Source organism: Nipponia nippon, unplaced genomic scaffold, assembly GCF_047370975.1.
Source record: "Nipponia nippon isolate SJK-2023a ecotype South Korea unplaced genomic scaffold, ASM4737097v1 scaffold_14, whole genome shotgun sequence".
Taxonomy (NCBI): Eukaryota; Metazoa; Chordata; class Aves; order Pelecaniformes; family Threskiornithidae; genus Nipponia; species Nipponia nippon.
The window spans coordinates 10,654,350-10,680,596 of NW_028262330.1; the positions used below are offsets into that span (position 1 = coordinate 10,654,350).

A 26,247-nucleotide genomic window follows, 5' to 3' on the forward strand; every position below is an offset into this window, starting at 1 on the left:
ACCCCGCTTGGCCCGGGGACAGGCAGCGGGTCACTGCTGGCACCCCGAACAAGCAGTGGGTCACCGCTGGCACCCCGCTTTGCCCAGGGACAGGCAGCGGGGTCACTGCTGGCACCCCGCTTTGCCTGGGGACAGGCAGCGGGTCACTGCTGGCACCCTGAACAAGCAGTGGGTCACCGCTGGCACCCCGCTTGGCCCGGGGACAGGCAGCGGGGTCACCACTGGCACCCTGCTTTGCCCGGGGACAGGCAGCGGGTCACCGCTGGCACCCCCAGCTTCCCCCAGCTTTCCCCAGCGCAGAAGCAGCGCAGCCCAGTGACTTTCCCGGCCAGACGAAACCCTTTGCTCCCAGCGGGCTCTGTGGGAGAGCACACCCCGGGGACAGCCCGAGGCAGGGGACCAGGCAGGGCGGGAGGGCTCAGGCCCCAGGCCAGGGCACCTGCAGGGGGGCCGGGGAGGCAGCGGCGGCACCCCGCACCGGCCGGGCCCGCGGGGCAGCGGCGGTTCGCGATCCGGCGCCGCGTTTTGCTCCAGCAGCAAGTGCCGCCCCCCCGGAGGAGGGAGGGGGGGGAGGAGGAGCCGGCCCCTTGCGGGCGGCTCGGGGAGGCAGGGCCGCTCCCCGCCCCTCAGCTGGGAGCCCGCAGCGAGCTGGTGCAAACTTCAGAGCCCGAGCCGGAGCGGCGCAGCGCGGAGCCGGGCATGGGGTAGCCGCTCCGCCCTGCTGCGCTCCCCACCATGTAGGCGAGCCCCCGGGCGCTGCGCCCATCGCTCCGCGCCGCCTGCACCGCGCTCGTACCGGACCGGGGGGGACCATGCGGAGCGCCCCGGCCGCCGGGCTCCTGCCGCTGCTCCTGGGGCTGCGGCTGCTGCTGGGCGGCGGAGCCGCGGCTCAGTACTCCAGCGACCTGTGCAACTGGAAGGGGAGGTGAGGCGAGACCCCCGCCGGGCTGGGGGGAAAGCGGGAGCTGCCACGTCCATCACCGCCCTGGCGGGGGAAGAAGTTGGTGCCGAAAACAAAAGGGAGAGCCCTCCCGCTGCGGAGCGGCGCAGGGCGCTGCGATGCCCGGCCGGGGCTCGGGGAAGGGGGGCGGCCGTGGCGAGCCGGGGCCGAGGGCGGCTCTGCCTGCCGCCCCGCGGGGAGCCGGACCCTCTCGGCGGGCCCGCCGGGCAGCGGCCCCGGGGCGGGGGAGGGATGGAGGGGCCAGGGCGGGCCGGGCTCCCCTCTGCCCGGCAGCGCGGCTCGGTGGGCTGGGAGGAGGAGGAGGAGGAGGGCGGTGCCATGTCCGCTGCGGAGAAGTTTCTGCCCGCGACCATCTTCCCCGCGGCCCGCAGCGCTCCGCGGAGGCGGCCGCGCCCGGGGGAGGCGCGGGGCCGGGCAGGCTCCGGCCACGCCGCGCTCGGGGCATCAGCCCCGGGCACCAGCCCCGGCTTCTCCCGCGGCCCGCTGGGACCGGCCCCGGGGTGCGGCGCACCTGCGGAGCGCTCCCGCCGCAGCGAGGGCCTCCTTCCCTGCCGCCCTGCCCGGGTCTGGGTGCCCTGGTCCCGGCGCAGCTCTCCCCCGCCGCACCGCAGCCCCGGGCGTCGCTCCCTGCTCCCGGGAAGTTCTCCCGCACTTCATCCCGCGGAGACGACGATGATGATGAGGAGGAGCCCGGGAGTAGGGGCTGGCACAGTGGCCTCACTCCTGATTTATTCTAATTGCACCGGTTGTGAAAGCTCTCCAGTTCTCAAGTGTTTATCTCCCAAATTATCTTTCCTTTAATTGCTTGTAATAAGTTTAACGTGTGTGGTTGGGTCTGTGACCTCCTCCACTGCTCGTAGCTTTAAAAACCGATTCTGCTGACAAGCAAGTTGCTGGGTCAGGCTTTCTGTATTGGAGAGTAAAACTTTTTGACTCTAATGTTCTGCTCAGCTCTGACTTTCTTTAAAATACAAGTTTGGGCAGCTTGTATCGGTAGGGTATTTTGGAGTAGGGAGAATTCAAAGCGGGGAAACAGCTGGATTGACTTTCACAGTAATTTCTTATCTGTTACTGTCTGAAACATGCAGATGCTTGGTATTTACTTTTTTTGACTCTAGACAATAGATGTGTAGTTAATCCCAGTGAATCCACTTGAAGGCGAGTCTGTCTGATAGGGACCAAGCCTGTTAGTTCTGTGGCAAACTCCTAGTTGTATCATTTTGCTTTACCAACCTCCCCCCGAAGCTGTGCCTGCTTTCATCCCTAAGCATCCTCGCTGCCTGTACTTACCTGGGCCTTACCACATGGTACCGCAGCGTGTTTTTTAAAAGAATGACGACAAACCCCTGTAATCTTGTCCTGTTTGGTTCCTATTTTTGTCCTGTTTTCCGGGAGCAAGCAACGACCACCCATGTCACCTGCGCAGGGCTGGAGCAAGCGATGCCTTGAGCATCAGCTGAGGGGGTGATGCTTGGGGGGGAAGTGAAATAGCATTTCCTGTAAGTGAGTTTGGGGTGAACTGGTGATGCAAGCTGGGACTCACCCGCCTGCTGTTGCTCTGGTGAGCCAAAGTGGTGACGGCTCCGTGCCGATGCGGTTGGAGGCACGGGGAAGGAAGAGCTGCCTTCTCTCGCGCCGTTCAGTCTGGGTGGTTTCCCTTGTGTGCGGGAGCCCAGGTGGACAGGAGTCTTGGGAGGGGGTAAAGCAAACCGGGCTGACTTTGGCCTTGCTGGTAGCAAACAGGTGTCGTCAGAAATGCTGGCAGTCCTAAGGCCATTAAATATAATCTGCTTTGTCTGAAAAGGCTAGCAGTTAAAGAAGGAAAGAAAGGTAATTTGATGTACCAGTAAATACCATCTAATTAAATATTTCAGTGTGGATACTAATGGCCATATGGGTCAGAAAGGATTTTTTATGTGGAATATAATGTTTGAAGTCATGTGATGTTTTTTACCTTAACTAACTGTTTGAAAACCCTGTGAACTTGAATGCCAAAATGTAGTCTTTCTTCCCACAGTGAAGTTCTAGGTTGTCTTGTGCTGGCAGATTTGGGAGTCTGGTCACCTCCTACAGCAAACCTGAAGGTGTTTTCTCACCTTTATATGCATGTCTATATTCCAAGAAGTAGAACATTCTGGATATGATTTTTTTTTTTTCCAGTTAGCTTGTGGAGAAGCGACGAACTTACATCCCTGAGTAGTATGAAGAGCTTTACTAGGATTCCTGTAGGTATCCCTCATGCTTCTGGGGAAATCTGATGCAATGCACGGCTTGACACCTGCAATTTAAGTACACTCAATACGCCATAGCAGCATCTTAATAAACAGCTTGGCAGAGAGCTTCCAGGAAAGCTTTGTCCAGAAGAAAGCAGAAACTTCGCTGTGGTGTGTGTCTGGTTATTACTCTTGCTGTAACTTCAGGTTTTCGTACTGCAATGACCTCTCGATGCTTTGGGCAAAAGCGCTTCAGTGACATGCTGAGAATATGCTAGTCTGGTGTTTTTGACTGTAGGGTGTAGGAGCGAGAATTCAGCTCTGACGTGGCTGCTTGTGTCCATCGATCGTGCCCTCTGCACTGGTGGGTGCTCTGGGGAAGTCTCGGTGCTCTCTAGCTTGTCATCCTTAATGGTACCCCAAATCAGGGGCGAAACTTCCCTGTGTTCGCTGAGGGGTGCTGGGAGGACGTGGGTACTTCAGAGCGTCTGTAATACAATAAATAAACGGCTAAAGTAGATAGTGTGAGTATTCCTCCTGCTCTCTTTTTCTTTAAGTAACACCTGTTGCGTGGTGCAGCCTAACAGGTTCCTGCACCGATACCGTAACAGAGCTTTGAGGGCAGACAGAGGGGGGTGGCTGAAACCAGAAAGGGAGAAGAGCGAGGAGACAACTGCAGTGATTCAGGATGTCCTCATGGATTGGCATGAGGAAGTAGCACTTGCTGTAGAAGTAAGTCCTGTAAACAGCACAGATTTGAAAGGGAGGATGGATGGCTCATCCGTCACCGTAACCATGAAACAGCTGCCCTATCTCCTTGCCATAGACTTAAAAAAAAGAAACAAACAAAAAAATAAAACTCAAATGAGCTTGAGGGGAAAAAAAAAGCTCCTGGACCGTCATTGTTTTGTGGACACGGTGTGTCTGATGGCTGGCTAGTGAGGATTACACATGACGGTAAACAATCCCTCAATGTGGTGACATGTCATTTTGACAGAAAGCAAAGCGACAGGTTTTACTGGATGATGGTGGTTGCTGTTAAGTAATGTGAGCATGTATTAACTTTTGAGTCATCCTTTATTATAAGGCTTAATGCGTACAGGTACTTGTGCTTGATGTATCTGTCTAATGGCATCACTCTTGCCTGTGGGATATAATTGGCTTTCAGAAGATAATTTCAGAGTCCACCCTGTTCTTTGTTTGAACAGCATGAACGTTTGAACAAAATGAATGTTAAGGCTTTTTTCTCTGGCAGAAAATCACTGCCTCAGTGGTGCTGGGATCACTTGCAACAGCAGTTTCACTGCATGAGTTCAGAGTTTTGCCCCTGGTATCTTCCTTCTTAAGCACTCAGGCTTCAGGTAGAATTTGCTGGTGTAAGAACTGCAAAACCTCTGCAGCTTGTTTTGATGTCTCGAGTAGGAACGAGTGACGTGTGAGGGTAGTTTTTTGCCCCTTTGCTGAGGGATCAGCTTTACACTCTTTAATTTTACTTATTCACTGCTTGCACATAAACAGACTTCTGTGTTTTCTGTTGAGTGGCATCATGTGCATGCTGTGGTGAAAACTGATTTTGTGGACCAGATGTGGATTTACAGTCAACTTGAAATATCCCATTGCAAGTTAAGTTTCCTGAATGCGTTAAGTACTACTGAATTTGAGGGCAAGAGACTAAAGGTCAAAAACTTGTCCCTCTTTTCTCCTCATCTGCATTCTTCATGTGGCTTTCAAGATTATTCAAAAGCACATGTTTGCAGGCACTATTGTTATTAAATATGACTTTTTTTTTTCTGAGCTTCCTCATGTAACCTCTATCGAGTGGGTCACACTGACACTCACAATAATGAGTCACGTCAACAGTTAATGCAAACCATGTGGGGTTTCTTTCCCCTTCTTTTACACATGGCTTCTTGTTACTTTCTAAATGCTGACTTGAATTTAAACCCTGTTCAGCACCTGACTATATCTTTGGGATGGGGAACTGTGTATTTGGAGGTTTCTGTTGAGAAACCAGAGCTCGATGTCATTACTTGCACTATACTAAAATACGTTCTTTGCCACAGGTTTCCTGTGTAACCTCAGACAAGTCATTTAATCCTTTAAATCTTTTTTTCCCTGTCTTGGTTCATCTGCCTGCAAGTGGGAGTGTTGTGAAGCTTCTCTAAAGTACTGCAAGTACTCTGTGAGCTGCGTTGAAGGGTCTCATTTTGGGTGGTGCTCTACAGGCACGGAATAAAAGATGCTTATGTTTGGGAACTAGGTACGCAAAGCGTAGGAGGAGAAACAAGCTTGGTGGTGAAGTGATTTGCTCGTACTCGCATAATAGGTTTGTGACAGGACAGGGACTGGGACCAAAGGATTTTTACCTAATGGCCCAAATACTGTAACCAATAAACCAGGCTTCCCACAACTTTTTCTTTTAACTGGAGTGCCTACAGTGTGCGGTGCCGTATTAGTGCTTTGAGTCACCCTGGGTAAAGAACCTGTGGGGTTGGTCCAGCACCAGTGACAGGCAGCAAGGGTTGTTTAGGGTTGTCCTCAGTTTAGGCCGTGGGCAAGCAAGTCCTGGGGATTTACTAGTCATCCTGCTTAAGCATGGCAGTTTGCTCTCCTTCACTAGCAATTGGCCCTGGGATCCCTGTGGTGCTCTCTGTCCCATCTCTGTGATCACCAGCCCTCGGAATGGCTGTCGGGGTATTAATTATTTGCCATGGTGTTGGGTAAGGACACAGCACCAGTGGTGGCCCTGTGCCCCAGTGATAGTAACTGGCCACGTGTTCTCTGTTTTGCTGACCACCCCTAGCTGTGCGTCTGCTCGTAGCCCATCGGAGCTGGGCAGTAAAGCGATAAGCTTAAACCTCGTACTGGGGAGAAGTGGGGGAGCATGGCGTATGTACTGAAGAAAGCAACATAGTTCAATGCTTCCCCAGCTATGACCGGAGAGTGTAGTGTTTTCTCTCCTCTCCCTGCCTCCCAGTTTGGAGACCGGGGCTGCCCAGCTGGGGCAGAGATTATCGCTAGCACCCAGAGCATCCCTTTGCTCCAGTTCACAGGGTGAGCTTGGCACCCCTCCCAGTTTCAGATCCATTGGGAGTATAGACTTGGAAGGGGAACAAAGTACTCAGCAAAAGGTGGAGTCCGATCTGGGAGGCTGGAGAACATGCTGGTTTAAGCCACCAGGAAGGGAGTCCAAGCGTACGTGTTTTACTTTGTATGCGCCGAGTCATTTGCCACAGCTCAGCTGATGGGCAGTAACTGAGGCTGTAGTAATTTAAGTGCTTTTGATCATGTGCTTATATCCTATTTAATTTTGAAGTCAATTACTAGTGGTTTGACTTTTTCTTTTGGGAGACGATTTAAAATTGTCGCATAATATTAAGGTTGCAGTCTTGCAGGAGACAAGCCCTTCGGACTGCTGCCGAGCTGGATGGGCTAGCGCTCAATACTGTCACAGATTTCCTGCGTTTGTTGATGTGGGTCTTTGAAGGTTTGAGGTTATGACAGTCACGTTACTAGCTCTGTCATTTCTCTAACTTTCTCTTTCTTTCTTCCCCCAGTGGCTTAACTCACGAGTCTCACAAGAAGGATGTTGAACAGGTCTACCTCCGCTGTTCTGAAGGGTCGATAGAGTGGATGTATCCCACGGGAGCACTCATAGTCAACCTGCGACCCAATACTTCACCTGCCTCTTACAAACATTTGACTGTTTGCATAAAGCCCTTCAAGGACTCTGCAGGAGCAAATATTTATTTGGAAAAAACTGGAGAACTGAAACTCTTGGTCCGAGATGGAGATCGCAGCCCCAGTAAAGTATATTGCTTTGGCTATGATCAGGGGGGCCTGTTTATTGAGGCCACTCCTCAGCAGGACATTAGCAGGAAAATTACAGGCTTCCAGTACGAACTGATGAACAAGGGGATAGCATCTGATTTGCACACAGTTTCTGGTGAGTTCTAGGATATTGGTCATGTTTTCACGTGCCGTATTGGATGCATAACAGATGGCAGAGTGAGTGAGTGGGAAAGTGGTTGGGTCTGAATTTCATGTGCTTTTAAGGACATGTTTTATAAACACGCTATTGCGGAAGAATTGATTTTTTTCTTTTTTTTTGTTTTTTTGTCGTTGTTCTTTGGAAGCTGGTAGCATAGGCTGGATTCCAAATGATTTGTTAAGGGCTACATTGTGAACGATTCTCCCCTTGCAGGCATGGGGTGAATCACAGGAGCTGGCTTTCCCCTACAGTGAACTCCAGCGTGAACTGGGCTTCCGAGCCTTGCTGTAACAGTTTTCTAACTACTTTTTTACTCAGTTTTTAAGACCACGCTGCATGTTTTGAATAATAAACATTTAAACAAGGAGGAACTCCTTTTTCGTGCTGTTTTTTTGGGTTTTTTTGTTTTTTTTTTTTCTTTTTTTTCTCTGCAACTACTGCTACTTACTGACCTAATTATTGCCTTTTTTTTGTTTTTTAAAGGTGTTTTTAAAGGAAAATGGTGTGTTCCTTCCTCGGCTCTGCTTATTACGCTCTCTTGGGCGTTGCTGTGCCATGGCAGAGCTCTTCAACACCATGGCAGTACTTTTACAGTGCCAGTGTTGTCTTCTCTCTCGACCATTATGAAAAGCAAGTTTTGTAGGGAGGAGTTTTATGCCCAGGAAAAGCTTGTAGGAAGGGGGAGTGGACAAACTGAAAGAGCTTACAAGCCTGTAAAGTCTGATACTAAATAGCAAGCTAAATACCATTTGGGAACAATAGCTCTAGGTGTAACCTAATTATGCTAATCAATTAGACAGTTTGAATAACTAGCATTTGTGGAGGATGACGGGGGCAAGGGGAAATTCTCCTTAGATAGGCGGTATCGCATTCATGCATCTCCTCCATTCAGAATTGCCCCTAGCTTTTATCCCCCAAACCAAGGAGGGGAGATTTCCAGAATAGCCTGAGGAATAGCCGATCTAGGGTAGTTTGTCCCAAATGACGAGGGAGGTTTCAAGGGTTAGGCATTTTAAGTGGGGAGGCCATGGTGGCAACCAGATTTCTCTTTTGAAATGGTAGGTAGGGCATGCAGGCAGCCCTGCAGGAGGGGAGGAGAGTCCTCACGGCACACTTGAGATGACTCAGCCCAGGGTAAAACCCGATGTAAAGCCAGCCTAAGAGCCCTCTGTAGGCTGTCTAGATTCTGCAGTGGTGATGCCATATGCTTTGCCTGAGATGCTACTTGATAAGCGGTGGTGTGGCAAATTAAACTGCAGCTGTATCTTCTAGGCATTGCATCCCTGGCCTTTTTTGGGATAAGTGATTGCAGAACTGGAGTCCCATCCTCTCCCCTGCCCTGGCTTCCTTCCACAACAGGACTCTGGATTTATACGCTTGTATATTTGTGCCTACTTGCCGCCCTGCTAGCGTTTAGGTGTTGGCACACCAATTCAGATGTGGCTTCTTTTTTGTACAGACCTTAGTTGGACTGAGATGAACAGTTCTTAACTCAGCAAGACAGTAGTTGGCTGAGGGCTAATGCAGTAACCCCAATAACTGATAGATGGCGTGTTTGCCATTAAAACAAAAAACTATAAACAAATATTAAAATACTTAAGTTGCCTTCTTTACTCTTGCCGTGTACGCAACTTGTAGCTTAATATTGAGGGTTCTGCATTTTAAGCAGACTTCTCTGCTTCTACATCTTACGAGTGCTGCAGAAGAAGCAGGGTATCTGCAGCAGAGCTGTTTTCCCAGTAAGATCGTTTCTGCAAAGATGAATATGCTGTGCAGAATGTTAGCTATGTAGTAAAATTCCATTGCAGAAGACATTAAATACATTGTTTAATCAGTTATTTGGAGAATGTTCCCAGATTCAGTGCTTCTTTCTTTGACAGACTCTGAGGATGGAGACACAGGCAGGCAAGCAATAAGTCACTTAAACTTACCAAGAAAAGTCCTATAATTTTTTTTTTCCCCCAAAAAAAGTTGAAATTGCTTTTGCATATAGGTAAAATAACATGTGAGAAATACTGCTCATCACTGCTGTTTTTAGTTTGCACATAGATACAGTTTCTCCCGAGCTTTGCTAAAATCAAGAGAACTGCTGTGTTTTCAGAACGAAGTGCTCTCCGTTCCACATAAAATCTTGGAGATTTTTAAAGCTGATGGGAGTTTTCTTCAGAGACTTTCAGAAGTCAAACTGAGGACTGAATCCAATTACAGCCTTCCTCTTTGATAGGCGTATTAAATCACTTTTTCTGTGGCTGCTGTATTTTCAGCTGTAACAGGCACTGGTTGAATTTCAGTGCTGTCTTATAAAACAATGTGGTAGGCTATCTGCTTCATGCTCCAAGTGTCTTGTTTGGACAGAAGAAGCTTTTTAATAGTTCATCAGCAGAGCCTTCAGGGCAAACTAGGGATCTCCATTGTATTTTAAATTATTTCTCTTGCCTTTTTTGGATCCCCAGACTCTGGAGAGGGGCGGCGGGGGGTGAAAACACGATGAAAATGCCATACATGACTCTTTCCACTACTCAGTCAGATGAGCACTTTTATTCTCCTATAAATATCTATATGGCTGGGGAAACTGCCAAATAGCTGCCTTGTGAGGCTTCTATAGAGCGATATATTTGGGGCTCTTTGCAGTTCGTGGACCTCCTTTTTTCTGGAGCTGCTTCTAGTTTTTCTGTGAAACCTCCAAATAAATGCCCTTTACTGAGCTCTTCATTTGGAGAGGTAGCTTACAATCCGTTGACTGAAATCACTGGTGGCTTCTTCATCGGAGAGGAGGCTCAAGCCAGAGGCAAGCACTGACCTTAAGGAGCTGAAAACTGGATTTAAGGTTCTGCCTTTCCCTCTAAGCATACTTCTGTCCCTTGGTCACGAACGTGGCTCGCAGTGTTTTGGCTGTTGCACACTGGAAAAACAAGCCTGCTCATCTCTTAGTTGCAGTTTGACGGCGTTGGGCAGAGCTGGCAGTACGTGTGAAGAGATGACGAAGCCGTGAGATGCTGTTGCAGATGGGGGCTGAGATGTGCTGGCAGAGCTGGGCAGAGGAGGCTTGCACGCTTCCTGGTCTTGCTTAACGCTGCAGCGCTTCGTCTGATGGCGAAGGACCGAAAATCACAAATATTGCGTTATTTTCTTACTGCAGAGTGGGGGAGATGACTCTCATAAAAGACCCAGGTGTGGGGCTCAGTAATCCAGCCCTGTCCTTGTGCAATAACTACTCGCTAACAACTTCTCTTTGCGTGTTTGTTTCCTGGTGATAATTATTGTACTCTGCCCTTGAGTTTACTCTCTCTTCCTAACCTGGCATCCCAGCTCTGATTAAAGAGTATAAGTCATCTGTTTAATACTTTAATGACCTGTTGTGTCCTCAGAGTCCTGACATTGCAGGGTGCATCAGCTAATCAGGAATGCTTGGCAGGGTGCCTGTGGTTTAATTATAAAACCTCAAGTTTTATTAGTTTACAGTCATTTTTTCCCACTTAATCAGAGTCTAGCAAATAATTCAGTAGAAGACATACACAGGTTCTGAATTGGCCTTTCCCTTTTCTCGGGAAGGTTGAATGACACAGTGCAGTCTTAAAATTTTCCAGATTTTGGGGGTTTAACCCTTTTCTTGGCTCTGAGTCTGCCTTACCCCATTCTCTTAAGGCTTCCCTAACCATAGGAAGTATTTGTAGTACACCAGTAGGTTTTAATTCAGATTGCTGAAATTTGGTGTGGGATGGTTTTTACTGTGATAGTAACCAGCAAAAAAGCACATTTCTGGGGGTTTGTAGGTTCTTAAGCTGGGAAGAGGAGCGAAGGCAAGCACGCTACAGCGCTTGTCACCATTTGATGTTGGTGAGTAGTCCCTAGGAACGGGCAGCTTGACAATTCAGACATCCCGACGGGTGCGTTTGCCTCCTGATACCCAAAGTGATGGGTGACTGAAAGTGCTTCTGATTTTAGATTAGGTTTTGCATTGGAGCCCTATATAATTCCCATCCACAGTGATGGTCCATTAACTTCACCTCAGGCTTGCAGTAAGGCTCTGAAGCCTTGGTGTTTGCACAACTGAAGAACTGAGGCAATGTGACATTTTGGCCCGAGGCCATTTGAGAAGCAGCAGAACTTGTTTGGGTTGTTGAATTCTGTTGATTCTAATCTTTTCTGCTTGTGCTGGAAGAAAATACTGTGGGCCCCTGCTATACTGCCTATACTGGCAAGTAGACGGAGGTTTTGGCAAAAGTGTTGTTTGGCCATATAGCTCCTAGAGGTTTTCTGAAGGTGATGACCCACATGAGCTTCTCAGCTATAGCGGAGCGTGTGCCTGGTCTAGGTGTGCCTTGCACCACAGCAAGCTGCTTGGATTAAATCCCTGTGAAAAGTGTGAAGGTCCCTTGACAGTCATTTGCTTTTTAAGTTCTTCAGCTACTGCTCCACTAGTCCGCCACAAGAACCTGTAGGTTTGACCAAACGTTTTGGAGCAGAAGGTCAATCCTCTTCCCCCGCTCCCACCAAAAAACCTTTATTTTCTTACCTAAAGTCTGTTTCAAGAGTGTCGCATCCAAGGTCTGGATCCAGCTTTATGTAAGGTGTGTAGTTTGCTTTTCCCATTGCACGCTCACGGGGATGTCTGTAATTTGGTTGTTAGAGCTCAGGAGGTAAATTGAAAGCCCTTTCATTACCCACCGGCTTTTGTGTAGTAAAGAAGTCAAACTTTAACAAAAATGTCCCTTTATCTTGATGGCATCTACCGACTTAGTGCAGGTTCTAGTAACTGTTTTATACGTTTTCTTTATTAATGCTGGGTACCTGGCTGAGAATATTAACAGATAGGAGGTACAGCACTCAAGTGGGTATCTGAAAAACAAGGCAAAACTGGATAAATCCAGCTAACTAATCAAGAACAGTATTCAGCTATTTCCTGTATGCTGTTAATTCACTGGCCTGAGAAAACAGATTGGAAATTAAGAAAGCTCATAAGTATTCGGGCTATGCCAGTGTTTCTGGCTTTTTGAAGCGCCCCTCTTAACTTTTGATCTTTAATGCAGTTTGGGTTTGGCAGAGGTGGGGCACCAATCTGCCATATCTCTGCCTGTACTCTCCCAGAGCGCTGCTGTCATTGCAGCTCGTGGGCTCCTAATCTCCTGCTTTCCTCTAGTTGCTCCCAAATACCCATTTTTCTTTTTCTTTCTTGGAGGCTGAATGCGCTGCTAAGCTTTGTACCCTGAAGCAGCAGATGCGCTGGTGTATTTTTTGCTTCTTGCCGGCGTGGAAACGTTCTTGCTTTTCGTCCCAGCGGCCGGTGAGCAGGAAGCTGCGGCTGGCGTGCCCGCTCTCCGCCAGGGCATTCGCAATATGGAAATCGCGGTTGGGCCCCGCTGTGCTCATCGCCACCGTTAGCAGAAGAGGTGATGCAAAGAGGCACTTGGAACACTTAAATTGAAAGTCCCTGCGACCTTTATGCTTAGCACACGTTCTGCTTGACTCACTGTGACCATCCGAGATGTTGGCACCGCGGCAGGGGTGGGAGCACAGCTGTATGCGGCAGGGTTGGCAGGGGTGTATATTCCAATACCTCCATGAGATGAGAAAAATGGCTTGCTTTGTCTTTTTTCCCCCCGGTTTTCTGTACAGGGTACAACTCTCATACCTCTTGGGGTTAAGCTGCGTTAGGGGAAAAAAGCAAACCTGAGTGTGGCGTGGTTTGATTTGCACGGAACAGAATCGATATCGCACTCCTCCCACCAGGGTTTGCTGGTGAAATGCACAACGAGCAGCAAAGCGAAGTCGAGGGATCGGTTCCCTAAGTCTGAGTTGGCGGGGTGGCGGGTGAGGTAGGCTCACCCGTGCAGCTAGAGGTTTGCTGTTGTTTTACATGCTTTTTCCCTCTCTAAAAGGTCAGCAGCAAGTTTTAAGAGAAAACCACAAGAAATCAGCCTTTAATGCAGTTGTTCAAAATACACTTCAATTATTGGCCTTACAAGGGACCATTTTGACACTCCTGCTTTAGGATACGTTATTTTCTGAATAGTTTTTTGTGTGCTCACCCTCCTCGCAGGAAGGTCTTCATAGTAACTTCCCTGTCTTTTCCCATAGTAAATGATGATACAAAACTAGACACAAAGTAACTTTTTTACCAAAGAGTAAGCAGCATTCCCTAACCCTATATGTATCTGAAAAAGCAGATTTTAAGCTAGTTTTTGATGGCATATCACTGAACTGGGTGTCATGGGTCAACATCTGAATTGGTCAGGCTGGCTGCTGTATACCAGAGCCTGGAGTGGGATTAATTTTGAGGAGCTAAAAACCTGCCCTGATTATTCATGTGCCTAACGCCGTCCGATTTGCAGCGAATGGTTGGCAGGGGGGAGAGTTTGAGAGCAAAATGTTTTGGTTTCTTCCCGTATGAAATGATTTCAAAGTGCAGTTCTGGTGCTCGGGGAACGCGCACGCTCTTACACGTTCCTAAATTGAGCAAGGGTGATGTTTTCGGGATCTGAGCCTCAGTAAGGTCAAAAATGTTGAACTGAGAAGTCTTCACCTAAAAAAAAAACAAACACAAAACCAACAAAATTGGAGGAATGCCCTAATTTAATCTCTCCTTCCCCCAAGAAAATGAGTTTGACAGCAGTCTCCTCCGGCCCTGCTTGTCCTTTGATGTTGCCAGGACGGTAGTTGGGTTTGCAGTGGGCAGAGGAGGTGACAATGGAGCTGCAATGATAAATACACAGCTGCAGGGGAGAGGGGGTAAGAAAATAGCTTATTTTTGCTAGACTGGCCATGAATGCCGTTAGCTTATTTCTCAACTCAGTGGGCAGTCAAAACCAATAAGCAGTCAGGTGTATTGTCCGGGCAGCTGGGGCTCTGCTTTGCTCTGACCTTTATGTACTGCGGAAGATAGTCCCACAAACAGATTTGCAATCCAACGGAGTTGCTTGGCAGTCTTTAATAATGCTCTGTGCTTGCTCTGCAAAACTGTTTAGTTTGCTAATTCCTGAGGCCGTAGTTAAAGAAGGGATGGGAGGGCGGGGGAACCGCATTCCTCTTCCCGCCCCCCACCTTCCCAGAGAAATAAGAAACTTACTGAAACATGGGCCAAATTTTTCCTGTGTTAGGGTCTTAATTTGCACAGCAGAAAATCTCTTTTTCCTTAACCTGCTGTAGAAGCCAGAAAATATACACTGTAATAGTGCACGGATGCTTGGAAGCTACCCTGGGCCCAAAGCTGTGATATGTTAAATCTGACCTTGGGAGGCTTAATCCTGGGTCAAAAAAGCTGCCGCCGTATGACACGCAGCTTTGGTCCAGCATTAACTTCTGCTGCCGATCGAAGTTTGTGGAAGGGTTTTTTTTTGGGGGGGGGGGGGGGGGGGGTGTATGGGTACCTCCTCGGGTATCTTTCTGCACCGCTCTGACTCCTATATGGGATTTGGGTGTTGACTCCTGCAAGAGACACAAACTCTGATGTTTGCCCGTGTCCCTTCTGGATCGAAGCCCTGCTGCTGGGAGACACGTAGTGATCGTTCGTGCTGGGATATGCATGCGGAGCCTGCCCTGGCTTTCCATTGCCGTAACTCCCCCAGGATCGCTCCTGTTTGCGCAGGACGCACCTCTGCCCCAACAGAACTGTTGGTAGCTTTGCACCAACTTCATCTATTTATAAGTGGATGTGAGAAATTTAAGGCAGAAAAAAAAACGGGAAAAGTCTAAGCTTATGTAGAACTGGCGAATGGTCTTAATATGACAAAGAAATGTGTGCTGTTAAGTAAGCAAAGGTTTATATATCTTAAAGCTTTTCCTGTTACGAACAGAAAACCTTAAATAACTTTTTGGGGGGGTTAACTGAACAATGAACATCTGAACATTGAACTGAACATTGAACATCTCACTGCGTGAAAGGTAGCCCTTCCACAGCCCCCCTCAAGAACAGGGTGATCAAATAAACGTGGTTTTAAAATGAAAACTGGCCTTGTTCCTTCAGAGCTCTCCCACATACCAAAGAGAATTTGATTTCTAGAAACAGGAAGAAGGACCTGTGTGGATGTGAGTGCACATATGCTACTTTTTTTGTTGTTCTTTTTCTTTTTTTCTTTGAGACTCACTTAATCTTTGATCTGTCATTACTCCACTCTCAGGGTTTAACTTTAACCAGCCACTTGTTACTTAATTCTATTCCCCTGCTCCACAGGAGGCATTAATGGACCGGACCGAAGAGGAAGGTGGTGGGGAGGGAGGGAAGGCTTCGTGTTCCTGGCAGGTATCCAGCCTGGTGGTCGGTGCTGGCTCCAGCCGCTGCTGTAGCCCTGGCAGGGCAGGGGGAAGCTGCGGCACCAGAGCCATGCGCCTGGCTGCACAGCCTCCCCGCCGCACGGGAGTAAAAATCACCTTACTTTTTCATTTTCTGCCTTGCAAGCACTGCACGCCATCTCAGCTGAGTGTTTTGTTAGCTATCGGAGACAAAACCAAACAAGACATCAAAACTTTCTTCCTAACTTTATGTTTTCCTAGATCTGATCAGTGCGTGCTTTTACAAGGCTTTGGAACGACATTTTCTTTAGAAGAAAAAAGAAATATTTTCTGGGTGAATTTTAGGAGGGGATGAGCCAAGCCATAAATCTTTGTGGGTTTTGAGTCAGTAGAAATATTTGCTTTGGTCCTGTGCTGGCGGGCGGTGGACGGGCAGCGCGGAGGTGCGATGCTGCGGCCGCCCGTGCTGGTGGGCTCTCGTGGGGCAGCCAGGAGGGGTCCTGCCCCAGCTGCAAGGTTGGAGGAGGCCGGCGGAGTCCCTCAACTCTCCGGAGGCACAGCTGGCTTCCAGCAACTTGGCCATCCTCGCGCCTGCCCAGTGCTTCCCGTTCCTACCCCCCCTTGGCAGCAGCGGTAGGTTCGAGGAAGGAGAGGTATTTTCTGTGAGATAAACAAATAGATATATCTTTTTATGGCTTTATATTACTATCCTGTGCACATACAGCGGGAGAAATTCCCAGCAGTTACCTTGCTGCCTGCTTTTCTCTTTAATTGCAGTTAGGAAAGGGGAGAAAGCAAAGAAATGGCAGATGATTACAAATGCTGCTTGCACAGAAACGTGGACTTGCACAGTTGCAGAGATGCTTCGTGTTTGCTGGGCTCTGTCTTTTCCGCTGCAATTCAGACAGAAGGAATTTAACTGAAAATCTGATCTGCTGAGTAGGGCTTTTTGGACACTTTGGACTCATTGCAGGCTTGACTGTAACTGAGGGTTTTTATAGTGCTGGTGATGCAATGGGTAAGCGTAGGAGCTCAGCTGGGAGTTGGCACTGACCCTGTTACCACTACGTCGCTGCCCACCCCAGCACCGAGGTTTTGCCGCGGCAGCGTGGGAGCCCAAAGCCCAGCACTGCTCAGTGAACGCTGCCCTGGATCCAGAGGGTGGAGAGGCTCGGGGCAGCGATGGAGACGGAGCTGTGCCTGTTGGCCGCATCCGGCAGGAGGGGAGGCAGGGAAGGGAGGCAGACGGTGTTTGGGACAGGCATTATTTTCTCCTGATGGAGCAATCAGCAGCCCAGAGGAGGTGGGACAGAAAGAAGTGCCTTGAAGATATGACACCTCTCAGAATTTCTCCTGGGTTGATGCAACTTGTGCATGGGCCTGGAGGTAGAGTTTAATACTGTCAAATGCTGCTTGAATAAAAACCGCTCTGTGGTTTTTTCCATTCCTTTTTTAAAAATTTTTAAACAAATGGCTGTTTGTGTTTCTAGCTGACCTTTCAGCTCATTTGTTAGAATGGGTGCTGCATCTTGGAACAGCAAAAAGGCATTGACTCTGCAATCCCAGAGGATCCTGACTTGCTCTGTAGCTGCTGAGCCAAGTTTCATTTTGAGAGCTGCTGCAAATGGAGCTTGCCTAGTACCAAATCTCTTCCTCACACTGTTTACATAAATAGTCGTCTTTGATACCTAAGGACTTTAATACCCTCTTGGAAGACATTTCTGTGAAAAGATATATTTCTAGTTTATGCTCTTGTGTCTTAACGTTTCTCAGAACACAAAGGTCATCACATCTCTGATGGTGAGGTTTACAATACACTTTTTTTATTCTTTCTTTGCAGGAAGGAAGTGGTATTAACTCAATTCTCTTGGCACAATCCATGCCACAGCATATGAAAGTCTGCATTTCATTAAACTTATTTGCAGGTTTAAATTGTTCTTGGCCGGTGTCTATATTTTCCAAGTTACTTCTGGAAACTTGTACATATGTGCAAGTTGAACTGAATGTTAGAAACGAGCTAAGGCAAGGAGCCGGAGTTGACACTTTCTTTTCTGAAGAGGTAAAATCACCAATATCCCTGCTTCACATGGAGAAGTCAGGGGAGAATGTCCATTGTAGCATCATGATTTCAGTCCAGCTGCTGAATCACCATCTTGTCCTGTACCAAATCTTGGCTGTGTTTCGGCTGTAGAAGAAGGGAGTCTTTGAGTTTTGTGTCTTTGCTCATGGTCCTTGTTCTGAGCTGCCTTTCTGTGCAGCGCAGGGGCTCAGATTAACTTTCTAGCAAATATGGCGATGAATTCTTCTGCCCTCGGAAAAGCACTAAACTCTTTCAGTGTGGTTATTCATAGCATTAACCTTCTATTCATCGAAGCAGCACAATCCCTTCGGATCCTGTGTCCGAGGCTTATTGAGCCAAGGGGCTGGGAGCAGTGCAAGTCCAACTCTCGTGTTTGCTCCCTGACTTGGCGTTTTCCTACTGACACGCTGGAAAAAGTGCAGTGCTTGCAGAAAGCCGTGTAATCCTATCCCATCCACAGACAGGAAAACCTTGTAAAACAAAAGAGTGATGAGAGAGCTCCTCTGTGTGTTGTGACTGGGTGTCAGTAACTTCCAGGCCAGCTGCGGAGATGCTCTGTGTCATCTGGCCACGTTTTCCCTCTCTGTGTGGCTGCAGGTATTAGGTTAAGTGCAGGTGTGCTGGATGCAGCTCTGCGGGCCTCAGCTCCCAGCTCGCATGTTCATTTCACATTTGAGATGCACTGACGTGCAGATGCATTGATGTAGTTTAGATGGTGTTTCAGTGTGGGGGTTGTGGGTGTTTTGAGGTTGAATGTTATTTTGGCTTGCTCAGGAAGAGCTTTCTGAGGTGGTGAGGAAAGTTGAAGGTATATCTAGAAAGGAGACGACTAGTCAAGGCCTGGCAAACCAGAGTGGTTGTCAAATTCTTGTCCACCTCTACTGCAAAGTAGCACATCTTTTTGTTTGGGATATGAGCTGTGAGAGGTTCGTTTCATGGCAGAAGTTTTGCTTCTTCAGAGAGGAAGCCTAGGCAAACTTAGGAAGAAATAATTGCAAGGATTTGTTCTACTTTTTAATTAGTTAAAGGAGGATCAGGCCAAGGTGTTTTTTTTCTTGCTCATATGATGTTTGCCCTTAAACTGTTGTCTCCCAGCTAAATCACTGATCCAGTAATCAGTTGAGACATAGTCATTTCTGCTTAGCACTCAGAAAAATGACTGACAAATGCACCATCATTGGAGAAACCACATCTCTATTTTTGTAATCTGCTCTCGAAAGTCTGTACTCCGTGTTTCCAGGAAGGAGACTCATCCTATGATGCCCTTTCCAGTACGGTTGCAATTACAGAGCTGCCATCAACAATTTGAAGGGTGTAGGTGGGTTTTTTTTGTTCCATATGAACTAGTGCTGATGTCAGGCTGAGAGCTTTCATCCAGGAGACAGGTCTGCTGTGGCCCCACACGGGTACGGCCGGAGGTGCTGCAGTACGGGCTGGCTTAGCTTAAATCAACCTGGTTTGTGACAAGACCCATTTGAATGCCTTTTGCTGAGCACGCAAGAGAAAAGACTACTTGTTTTAATCAAAAGATTTCAACTTAGAACTAACAAAAAATAATGCTCCAACCCTGCCTGGGCTTCCTCAGTAGCTTTTGATACTTAAAAGGTCTGATTGCTCTTCAAAGGTTTATTCAGAAAGACTAATGCGCGGGTGATGTATGCCACGGAAACTGGAAACGCAGATAAACCAGCTCTGTTTCCCTCCCCCACCATCCACACCTCCACCGCACCGCACACGTATACAAGCTTCTTAATAAAACCGAAGGGTATTCCTCGGTAAAGTGGTTTTCTGCAATTACTTTGTGTTAAACATTTTCACTTCTGCTTAAAGGGTGTCTCTCTTCCTGTGCGTGCTGCTGGAGCAGCGATGTATGTTCAGCGAGCGGAGCTTTGGGACAGTGTGTAGAGACCTGCAGCCTGGTTCATCTGGTCTTCTTGATAGCTATGCGGCTGTGGAGCGTGTTGAGGAAATTCAGGACAGACAGAGGAGACTTACGGGTTGGAAGCTGGTTTTGGGGTAAGGTAAGGTCAGTCAGACCCATGGGTGGCTGTTGAAACACAAATGGTTCAAACGAAGATCAGGCCCATTCATGTGGTTTCTGTGACGCCTGCAGCCAGAGCCAGCACATCTCACTGAATGTGTCCTGCGGGGAGCTGTCATCCTAAACCATGAGGATGGCCCTTCAAATAACCCCCGTCTCCTATTTTCAGAGGATAGAACGGTTGCGTGCAAATGTCGCAAACCAAAGGAGGAAGGACTGGAGTTGTGCGTGCGTGCTGAGAGAGGACGGCAACACGTACCCACAGCTCTTGAGGCAGAGGAGACTCATGCTAAATTGCAGTCCTAAAGGTGCACTTAAATCCATCCCCAAGATTGGAGGAGATCCTTTCTAGGCAACTCAACTCCCTGGTGCTGGCTGAGCTGGGGACCTTCCGGAGCTCATGGCATCTCCTCAGGGCACGTCCCTCTCTCTTCCAGAGCATTTCTGCCTCCCCGCGGAGAGGACCAGCAACATGTTCGACAAAGCTGTTGGCCAACAAGTGCAGTCTATTGTTAGTATCGCCACATCCTCCTCGGTAACATCAGGTTCAGAGGGCAAATCGCTCAAAGCAGCTGGGACATGACTGCTGGCTTGTGAGGAATGATGTAATTACATCTCCCTCTGCGGGGAGGTGAATAGAGAGGCCTTTGGAGGCACTGGACTCGGGGGGTGGAGGGAGAGGGCTGCCTCAGGTTACTTCAGGTCAGGATACTGTCAAAATCCATCAAAGGCATTCCCAGGAGAGTCGGCAGCCGACATGCACAATGCAGGCTTTATGCCACCGGCGGTGGAGTTGAGTTATAGGCATCTGGGCTTTAGAGGGCTTCAATAAAACATTGCTTTTCTCTCTCTTTTTTTTTTTTTTTCACCCTGCCCCTGCTGCTGTATGAATTAAGGCTCTTTGGCTTATCGAGTTTAAAGGAATTAGAGCAGCTGACGTTGATATTGTTGTTGTTGCAAGTTCATAGGCTTGCTTTTGGACGCGAGAACCTGGGCAGCCTTCGAGACATCCCCAGGGAGTCGGGCGTCCGGCAAACACAGCCGTCTTATTTAGTATCCGGGCATGTTTCCCCAGAAAATGAACATCTTCACCTGCTGTGCAGTGAAGTGTTCTTTTTGGTTTTCTTTTTTTAGTTATAAGGATGCTTCCCATTTTAGCCTGAGGTGTGTGTGTCGTTTTGACCTACTGATGGGGGAAAACACCTGCCGCCCGATCCCGGAGTGAATGAGTGCTGAACTGCAGCTAAAATCACGGACTTGTGGCATAAACACACAGATTCCTTAATGGCTGGGATTCAAAAGAAAGTGTAGGCATTGCCTCCCCCTAAGGATTTTGTTTCTTTTATGAGGCTGTATAGGAATGAAGCTTTGGTTGTAGCGAGTGAATGTTATTTGCTTTTTAATGGTCCATTTACCTCGGCAGTAATCCTTCACAACTCGCTTTCCATCTGTGCTTGCATACCTTGTTTCTGCCACTTGCAAGATCTATTTGATACTCTGCGAATGCAGATGCGGGAGCTGTTCCACAGAAGAGGATTTCTGTTCTTCGCGTGTCTGGTGTGGCAGTGAGGGGTGGTGGTAACTGGTTGTTAAAGAAGCTTGCATGCCACCAAGCTGCTGTGAGTCAGCGCGGATCTGAAGTAGGTTTTAAGTAATGATCTAGTGTGAGCAATGCTGAGCACTTTTTAATTTCCTTTTGCATTTAAAAAGGATGCAAGATTTTGCCTAGAGTCCACAATTAAAATAATTTGGTTCCATGTATACGTGGAGATTTGTTCATTTGATTTATTATAGCGTCAGTCTATTTAAATTGAAGGAACCACTTTTAAAGTATTTTGTTTTTCATCTTAAATGCTGTTGCTTGTGTTGCGCTCCTTCTGAGAACAAAAATGGCTTAGTCATTTTGGTTTTTTCAATTTTCTGATGGGGTTGGGCAAACTACAGAGATGTCTGGTCTAAACCAAGACTGTTTTCACTCAGACTTAAAAAGGCCAAGATGCCTTTTTATTATTAGATCTTTGCAGAAGAAGATATCTGAAATCCAGTGTCTGAAATCCAGCTGGGGATTTTGAAGATGTCCATCAGCTGTTCTTTCTTTTAGAGCCTCTGTCCGTGTGAAAATGCTGTAGGATTCACGCAGGTTTGCAGGTTCCCTCCATTTGGTTGATTTAGCTCCGGTCCTGACCTGGGCAGAGGGAGGCTGGGGAAGAGGGGTGTTTGCCCTGGATGAATTTGGTAGATGCCATGAATGGAACAACTCCACAGTAGGATGTTATGTGACTAATATAATTTTCTCTGTCAGATGAAACTTGAATGTTTGGTCTAGCCACTAATCAAAATCTCTTGAGTCTAAAAATTAAAATATCTTTAGACTGAATTTATTACAGTACTCCAGTTATGTCCAGGCTTTGGCTGGCTCTGTATTTCTCATGATATTAAAGAGTTTCCAAACTTTTCCAAAAAAGAGAGATGAAATGGTATGTGGGGGAAAGAAGGGCGGTAAAGGCTGACTTGTTTCTAAAGGCCCTTGGAGGCATTCAGACGCGACTAAATAGAAATGCCCGATTGATCCAGATGCTTTAACAAAACTATTTTGCCCATTCCTTGTCTCTTCTTTTGGATCTTTTTAACCTTCTTGAATTATTCCTTCAAATATTCCTGCCCAGAAATCTGCATTTTACATTCTCTTTAATCCTATTAAACAGCGTGTTACACTGTGTATTAATCATCTGACTGGAGCAAATCTGGTGGATTTGATTCAATAATCCTTCTTTCTGGATCACTGCTTTTCTGGGACCTTGGAAAAAATAAGAGATTTGCTGGGTCTTACGTTAAAGAATGGCTTGTGCTGCCTAACAGAGGAAGGCTAATAGCTGAGCATCGTAGGCACCAGCTACGTGTTGTTTAGACTAGTTTAAATCTACTTCTTAGTGCAATGGATAAACTTCTCCGGGAAGCAGGCGGGGGTGAGAGGAAGGGCGTGACTATTTGGGAATCTGGTAAGTAAGTGTTTTCAGATGCTGAGGTTCAAAACCTAAATTTTTTGGGGGTGGGGAGAAGTGGGGTAGCTTCAGCTTGTGGTTTGATCGTGGACTGCGCGATGAAAGAAGCCGTAGCTCCAATGCTTCGCCTCCTCTCCAGCTCGAGCCCTGCTTTGCTGTAGTCTTTGCCTGTACTAATCCAGGCAGAGCAGCACACTTGATGGGTTTTCATTTTTCTGACTGATGCGTAAGTGCCGCTTCAAGATGACATCAAGCGAAAGATGTGAGCTCTGATCCTCGGGCCGCCAGTGGACAGACTTAATTAGCATCGCTGGGCAGGGCAGACCCTGATAGTAAGCAAATTCCTGAACTCAACAGGGTATTATAGAAACATCTGTACTGCAACTACAGCACCTTCTCCTCAGAAATAGCTGGCTGAGTACAAAGAGGAGCCACATTCTTGCATTGATTAGATTAGTGCAGATATCCAACTGTTTCCAGCAGCACAGGAAATGGTCTTTGTGCTGCTTGAGCTCTAGCAGATACAGGCTTCAGTTTCCGCTTTGCCTCGACGCCCTCGAACACATGCGCTGGGGTTTTTTCCTCCCCTTTTGGCCTCCCCCACTCTCTAACCTTCTGGATCTTTGATGTGGTGTTAGACTAAATGGCTTGTGAAATAGCCCCAAAACACTTGATAGAAATGGTAAGAAAGAAGCTTTGCCGTCAGAGTTTAAAAGGCACATGATCTTCAAAGCCTTTTCAAGAGCTTTGAATTTACAGCAGAGCACGCTGCAAATGCGCCCGGTATCAAAACATATTTTGCATAAGTGCAGCGAGTGTGTGGGGTGTTTGCTAGATAATATATCCCAGCAGGAGCGTTAAAGAGATCCGTATTCCTGCTTAAGTACAAAGATGTCATGGGACTAGGGTTAGCCTCCATTTATTGTAACATTATTGATGTCTGACTGGTCTTTGGATCAGTTGTCCCCGTGTCTCGTGTGTGTGTGTGTCCTGCTTTTGGTTAATGTAAATACTGGCTTATTTATTTGCTATCTTCTAGTCCTTTGCTAACTCTGACCCTTTCTCTCCAGCTCCCTGCCGACCATGCAGTGACACAGAAGTCCTCTTGGCTGTCTGCACTAGTGATTTTGGTGAGTTGTTGCATCCCCCTTCCCTCCTCCCCCGGGTGGCTCACGTGAATGTGACAGCCATAAACATTGATGGACACCTACTTATGCTTGGCATCTTCCACCAGCAGTAAATGCTGTCCAAAGGGGCTGTGTGCATGGGAGAGGGAGGAGGACCTGGTGTGGAGGACCTCAGAACCGTGTGCCCAGCTGGCACTTCCCCAGGGGGGACAGAATGGCCCAGCAGCCATGAGGGAAGTAGAAGTTCAAAGACTTGGGTGTATCTCGGAGAGGCCTTTACTTGCTGCCCTAAAATGGACTGCTGACGAAAACCAAAGGTTTCAATAATTCTCCGTGCTTCCCTTTTTAAAGGGGAAATTAATATTAGCTGGTATCTGTAATGGCTGAAGAACAGAAAGTATGTTGTCAGGGAGCTCTAAGCACGTATCTTGTTCTTGGAACTCTTTATCGTGATTGATGCTATTTTTCTGATGTAATTATTTTTGTGTTTAAATTTAATATGTGGGTGCCCTTTGCTGGACAGGTTACAAATATAAACTGTAACAAATACAAATATATGCTGGAGGTTACCGATAGAAACTTAACTGTAAAAATAACAAAGGATCCAAACTGGGGCTGCTATAGTGAGATCAGTTCCCCTTGAGCTGCCTGCTTGCATGGGGCTGAGTTTGGACCCTGTTCTTCCAGAGGGGCTTTGGGTAACTCTTTCTTACGTCCTTTTTCCTGTTTCCAGTGATCAGAGGCTCTATCCAAGATGTAACGAACAAGGCAGAAGAGCAAGAATCCATAATTCACGTCGGTGTCAGCAAACTGTACAGGCAGAAGAGCAAAGTCTTTCAGCTCACGGGGGAGAGCGGGAACTGGCGAGGACAAATAAAGACCCTGCTGGAGTGTGGGGTGAAACCAGGAGATGGAGACTTCCTTTTCACGGGACGCATGCACTTTGGGGAGGCCAGGTTAGGCTGTGCCCCTCGTTTTAAAGACTTCCAAAGGATGTACAAAGAGGCAAAAGACAAAGGGCTAAACCCATGTGAAATTGGCCCCGATTGAAATCCCCTGTTTGGCTGAAGATCGCTTTTAGCGTTTGGCTGGGAATATTTCCTGGCTGCGGTGAAAACTCTGAACAAAAAACGGTAACTGAGAGCATGGACAGATCTGGAGTGCAGGCTGAGGCCCCGCAGGACACGTCTGCAGCCTGCGGTGCTGTTAGACTAATGGAAGCAACAGAGGTACGAGCTCAGAAGGCTGCCAAGCAAGCAAGGCTGGATTTTTAACCAATCTTGTCCTTATGAATTAAGTTATTATATTTTTTTAGTGACTTCTTTAGGAAAACAAAGAAAACTCCCGTGTCTTAATAAAAAACCCAAATGAAAGCCAACATGCCTTTGTATCTTTTTAATACTAATTTTTAAAAATGTCTTAAGCTGATGTAGCATTTGGTATGGCGTATTCTGTATAAATGGCCAAGAATGTGATAGAGCACGGTAAAACATCTTAACGTTGATGCTTTGTAAAAAGCTTGGTGTACAATTCAAAGTTCTTTCTCATGACAGAAATTTATGGAGCCAAACTCTTGTGTGTGTGTTCTTTTTTTTATTTGAAAGAATGTACAATCGCCGCCTGCAATTTTTTGTCCAGGCTGGCAAATTCTTTCCATTCCAGAGAAATAAAGGTCCCTGGATTTGACACATGCTGTTTAAAATCTTTGGTTTTTTCTTCTCCGTAAGGCCGATCTCGGCTGGTCCAGATGTGCTCATAGATCAATTCTGGGCTGCTCACTTACTTTGTGGCTTCTCTAAGCAGAAGCAGAGTTCCTGTGACGCATTGGGAACCACAGTGCTTTACAAAGGGGAAGCGGGAGCTATTTTTGGAGATTTTTAGACACGTGTCCAGGCAAGGCTCTAAGTGTTCTTCTCTCTGATGCCTATGGGGTTATTTAGGGAACGGCTCCAAAGAGCAGGCTGCCCCTTCATGTTTAGCTTGAAGCTCTTAATTGTGCTGGCTGGTAGCTCGGTGCGAGGCGGACGTTTGTGCCTGCCTGCGAGTCCTGGGGGCCAGGCCTGTGCCACCTTGTGAAAAATAAGCACTTTATAAGGGTGGGCCACTCCTGCAGGCAGTGACCCATGGGAGGTACAGGAGCTCTTCCCCCTTGCTCAGTCCCGTCATTCCCCATAACCTGCAATGCATCACTTTCATGGTACCTTCCCAAGGATTTTTAACCTCTTGCCCATGTTTATTCTTTAGAGCTTTCTTTTCTCCAACTTTTATTTTAGGCCATCAGGTTCTTTAAATAGAAAGTTTCCACTTAGTGACTCTTTTTGCCTCATCCCTCATATCTCCTTCATGTAACTGTTGTTTCTGAGGCTCAGGGAGGGCGTCTGGAGCGACTTGGAGAATGGTCTGCTCAGGTAGATGCAGGAAGTTCTAAGATGGACGGGACAGAGATGTCCCATGAGACTTATCAGGGGTAAAAAAAACAGGGTAGTACCAAAATATTGGCCTGAAGTGGGACCAAAATCCCTCTGAAAGTATTTCTGTAGACTTCTCTCAGCAAGATTCATTCTGTGGGCCTGTTGGAGAAGAGGAGTTTCTTTTAGCTGTGC

At 47.5% G+C, this 26,247-nt stretch overlaps 1 protein-coding gene across 3 annotated transcripts; it reads left to right on the forward strand.

Annotated features, from left to right (window-relative positions):
- The first annotated feature begins 609 nt into the window (after positions 1 to 609).
- Positions 610 to 25,330, forward strand: METRNL (meteorin like, glial cell differentiation regulator). Of its 3 annotated transcripts, XM_087751032.1 has the most exons (5): positions 611 to 925; positions 6,732 to 7,120; positions 19,305 to 19,495; positions 23,588 to 23,647; positions 24,378 to 24,516. In XM_087751032.1, the coding sequence occupies exons 1-5, from the start codon at positions 813 to 815 to the stop codon at positions 24,378 to 24,380; spliced, it is 756 nt and encodes a 251-aa protein (XP_087607158.1). In that variant the 5' UTR covers positions 611 to 812; the 3' UTR covers positions 24,381 to 24,516. The 3 variants fall into 3 exon arrangements, with proteins under 3 accessions (XP_087607156.1, XP_087607158.1, XP_087607155.1); XM_087751030.1 differs by lacking the exons at positions 23,588 to 23,647; positions 24,378 to 24,516 and adding an exon at positions 19,685 to 20,153 and having other exon boundaries at positions 610 to 925; XM_087751029.1 differs by lacking the exon at positions 19,305 to 19,495 and having other exon boundaries at positions 615 to 925; positions 24,378 to 25,330.
- Positions 25,331 to 26,247: the final 917 nt, after the last annotated feature.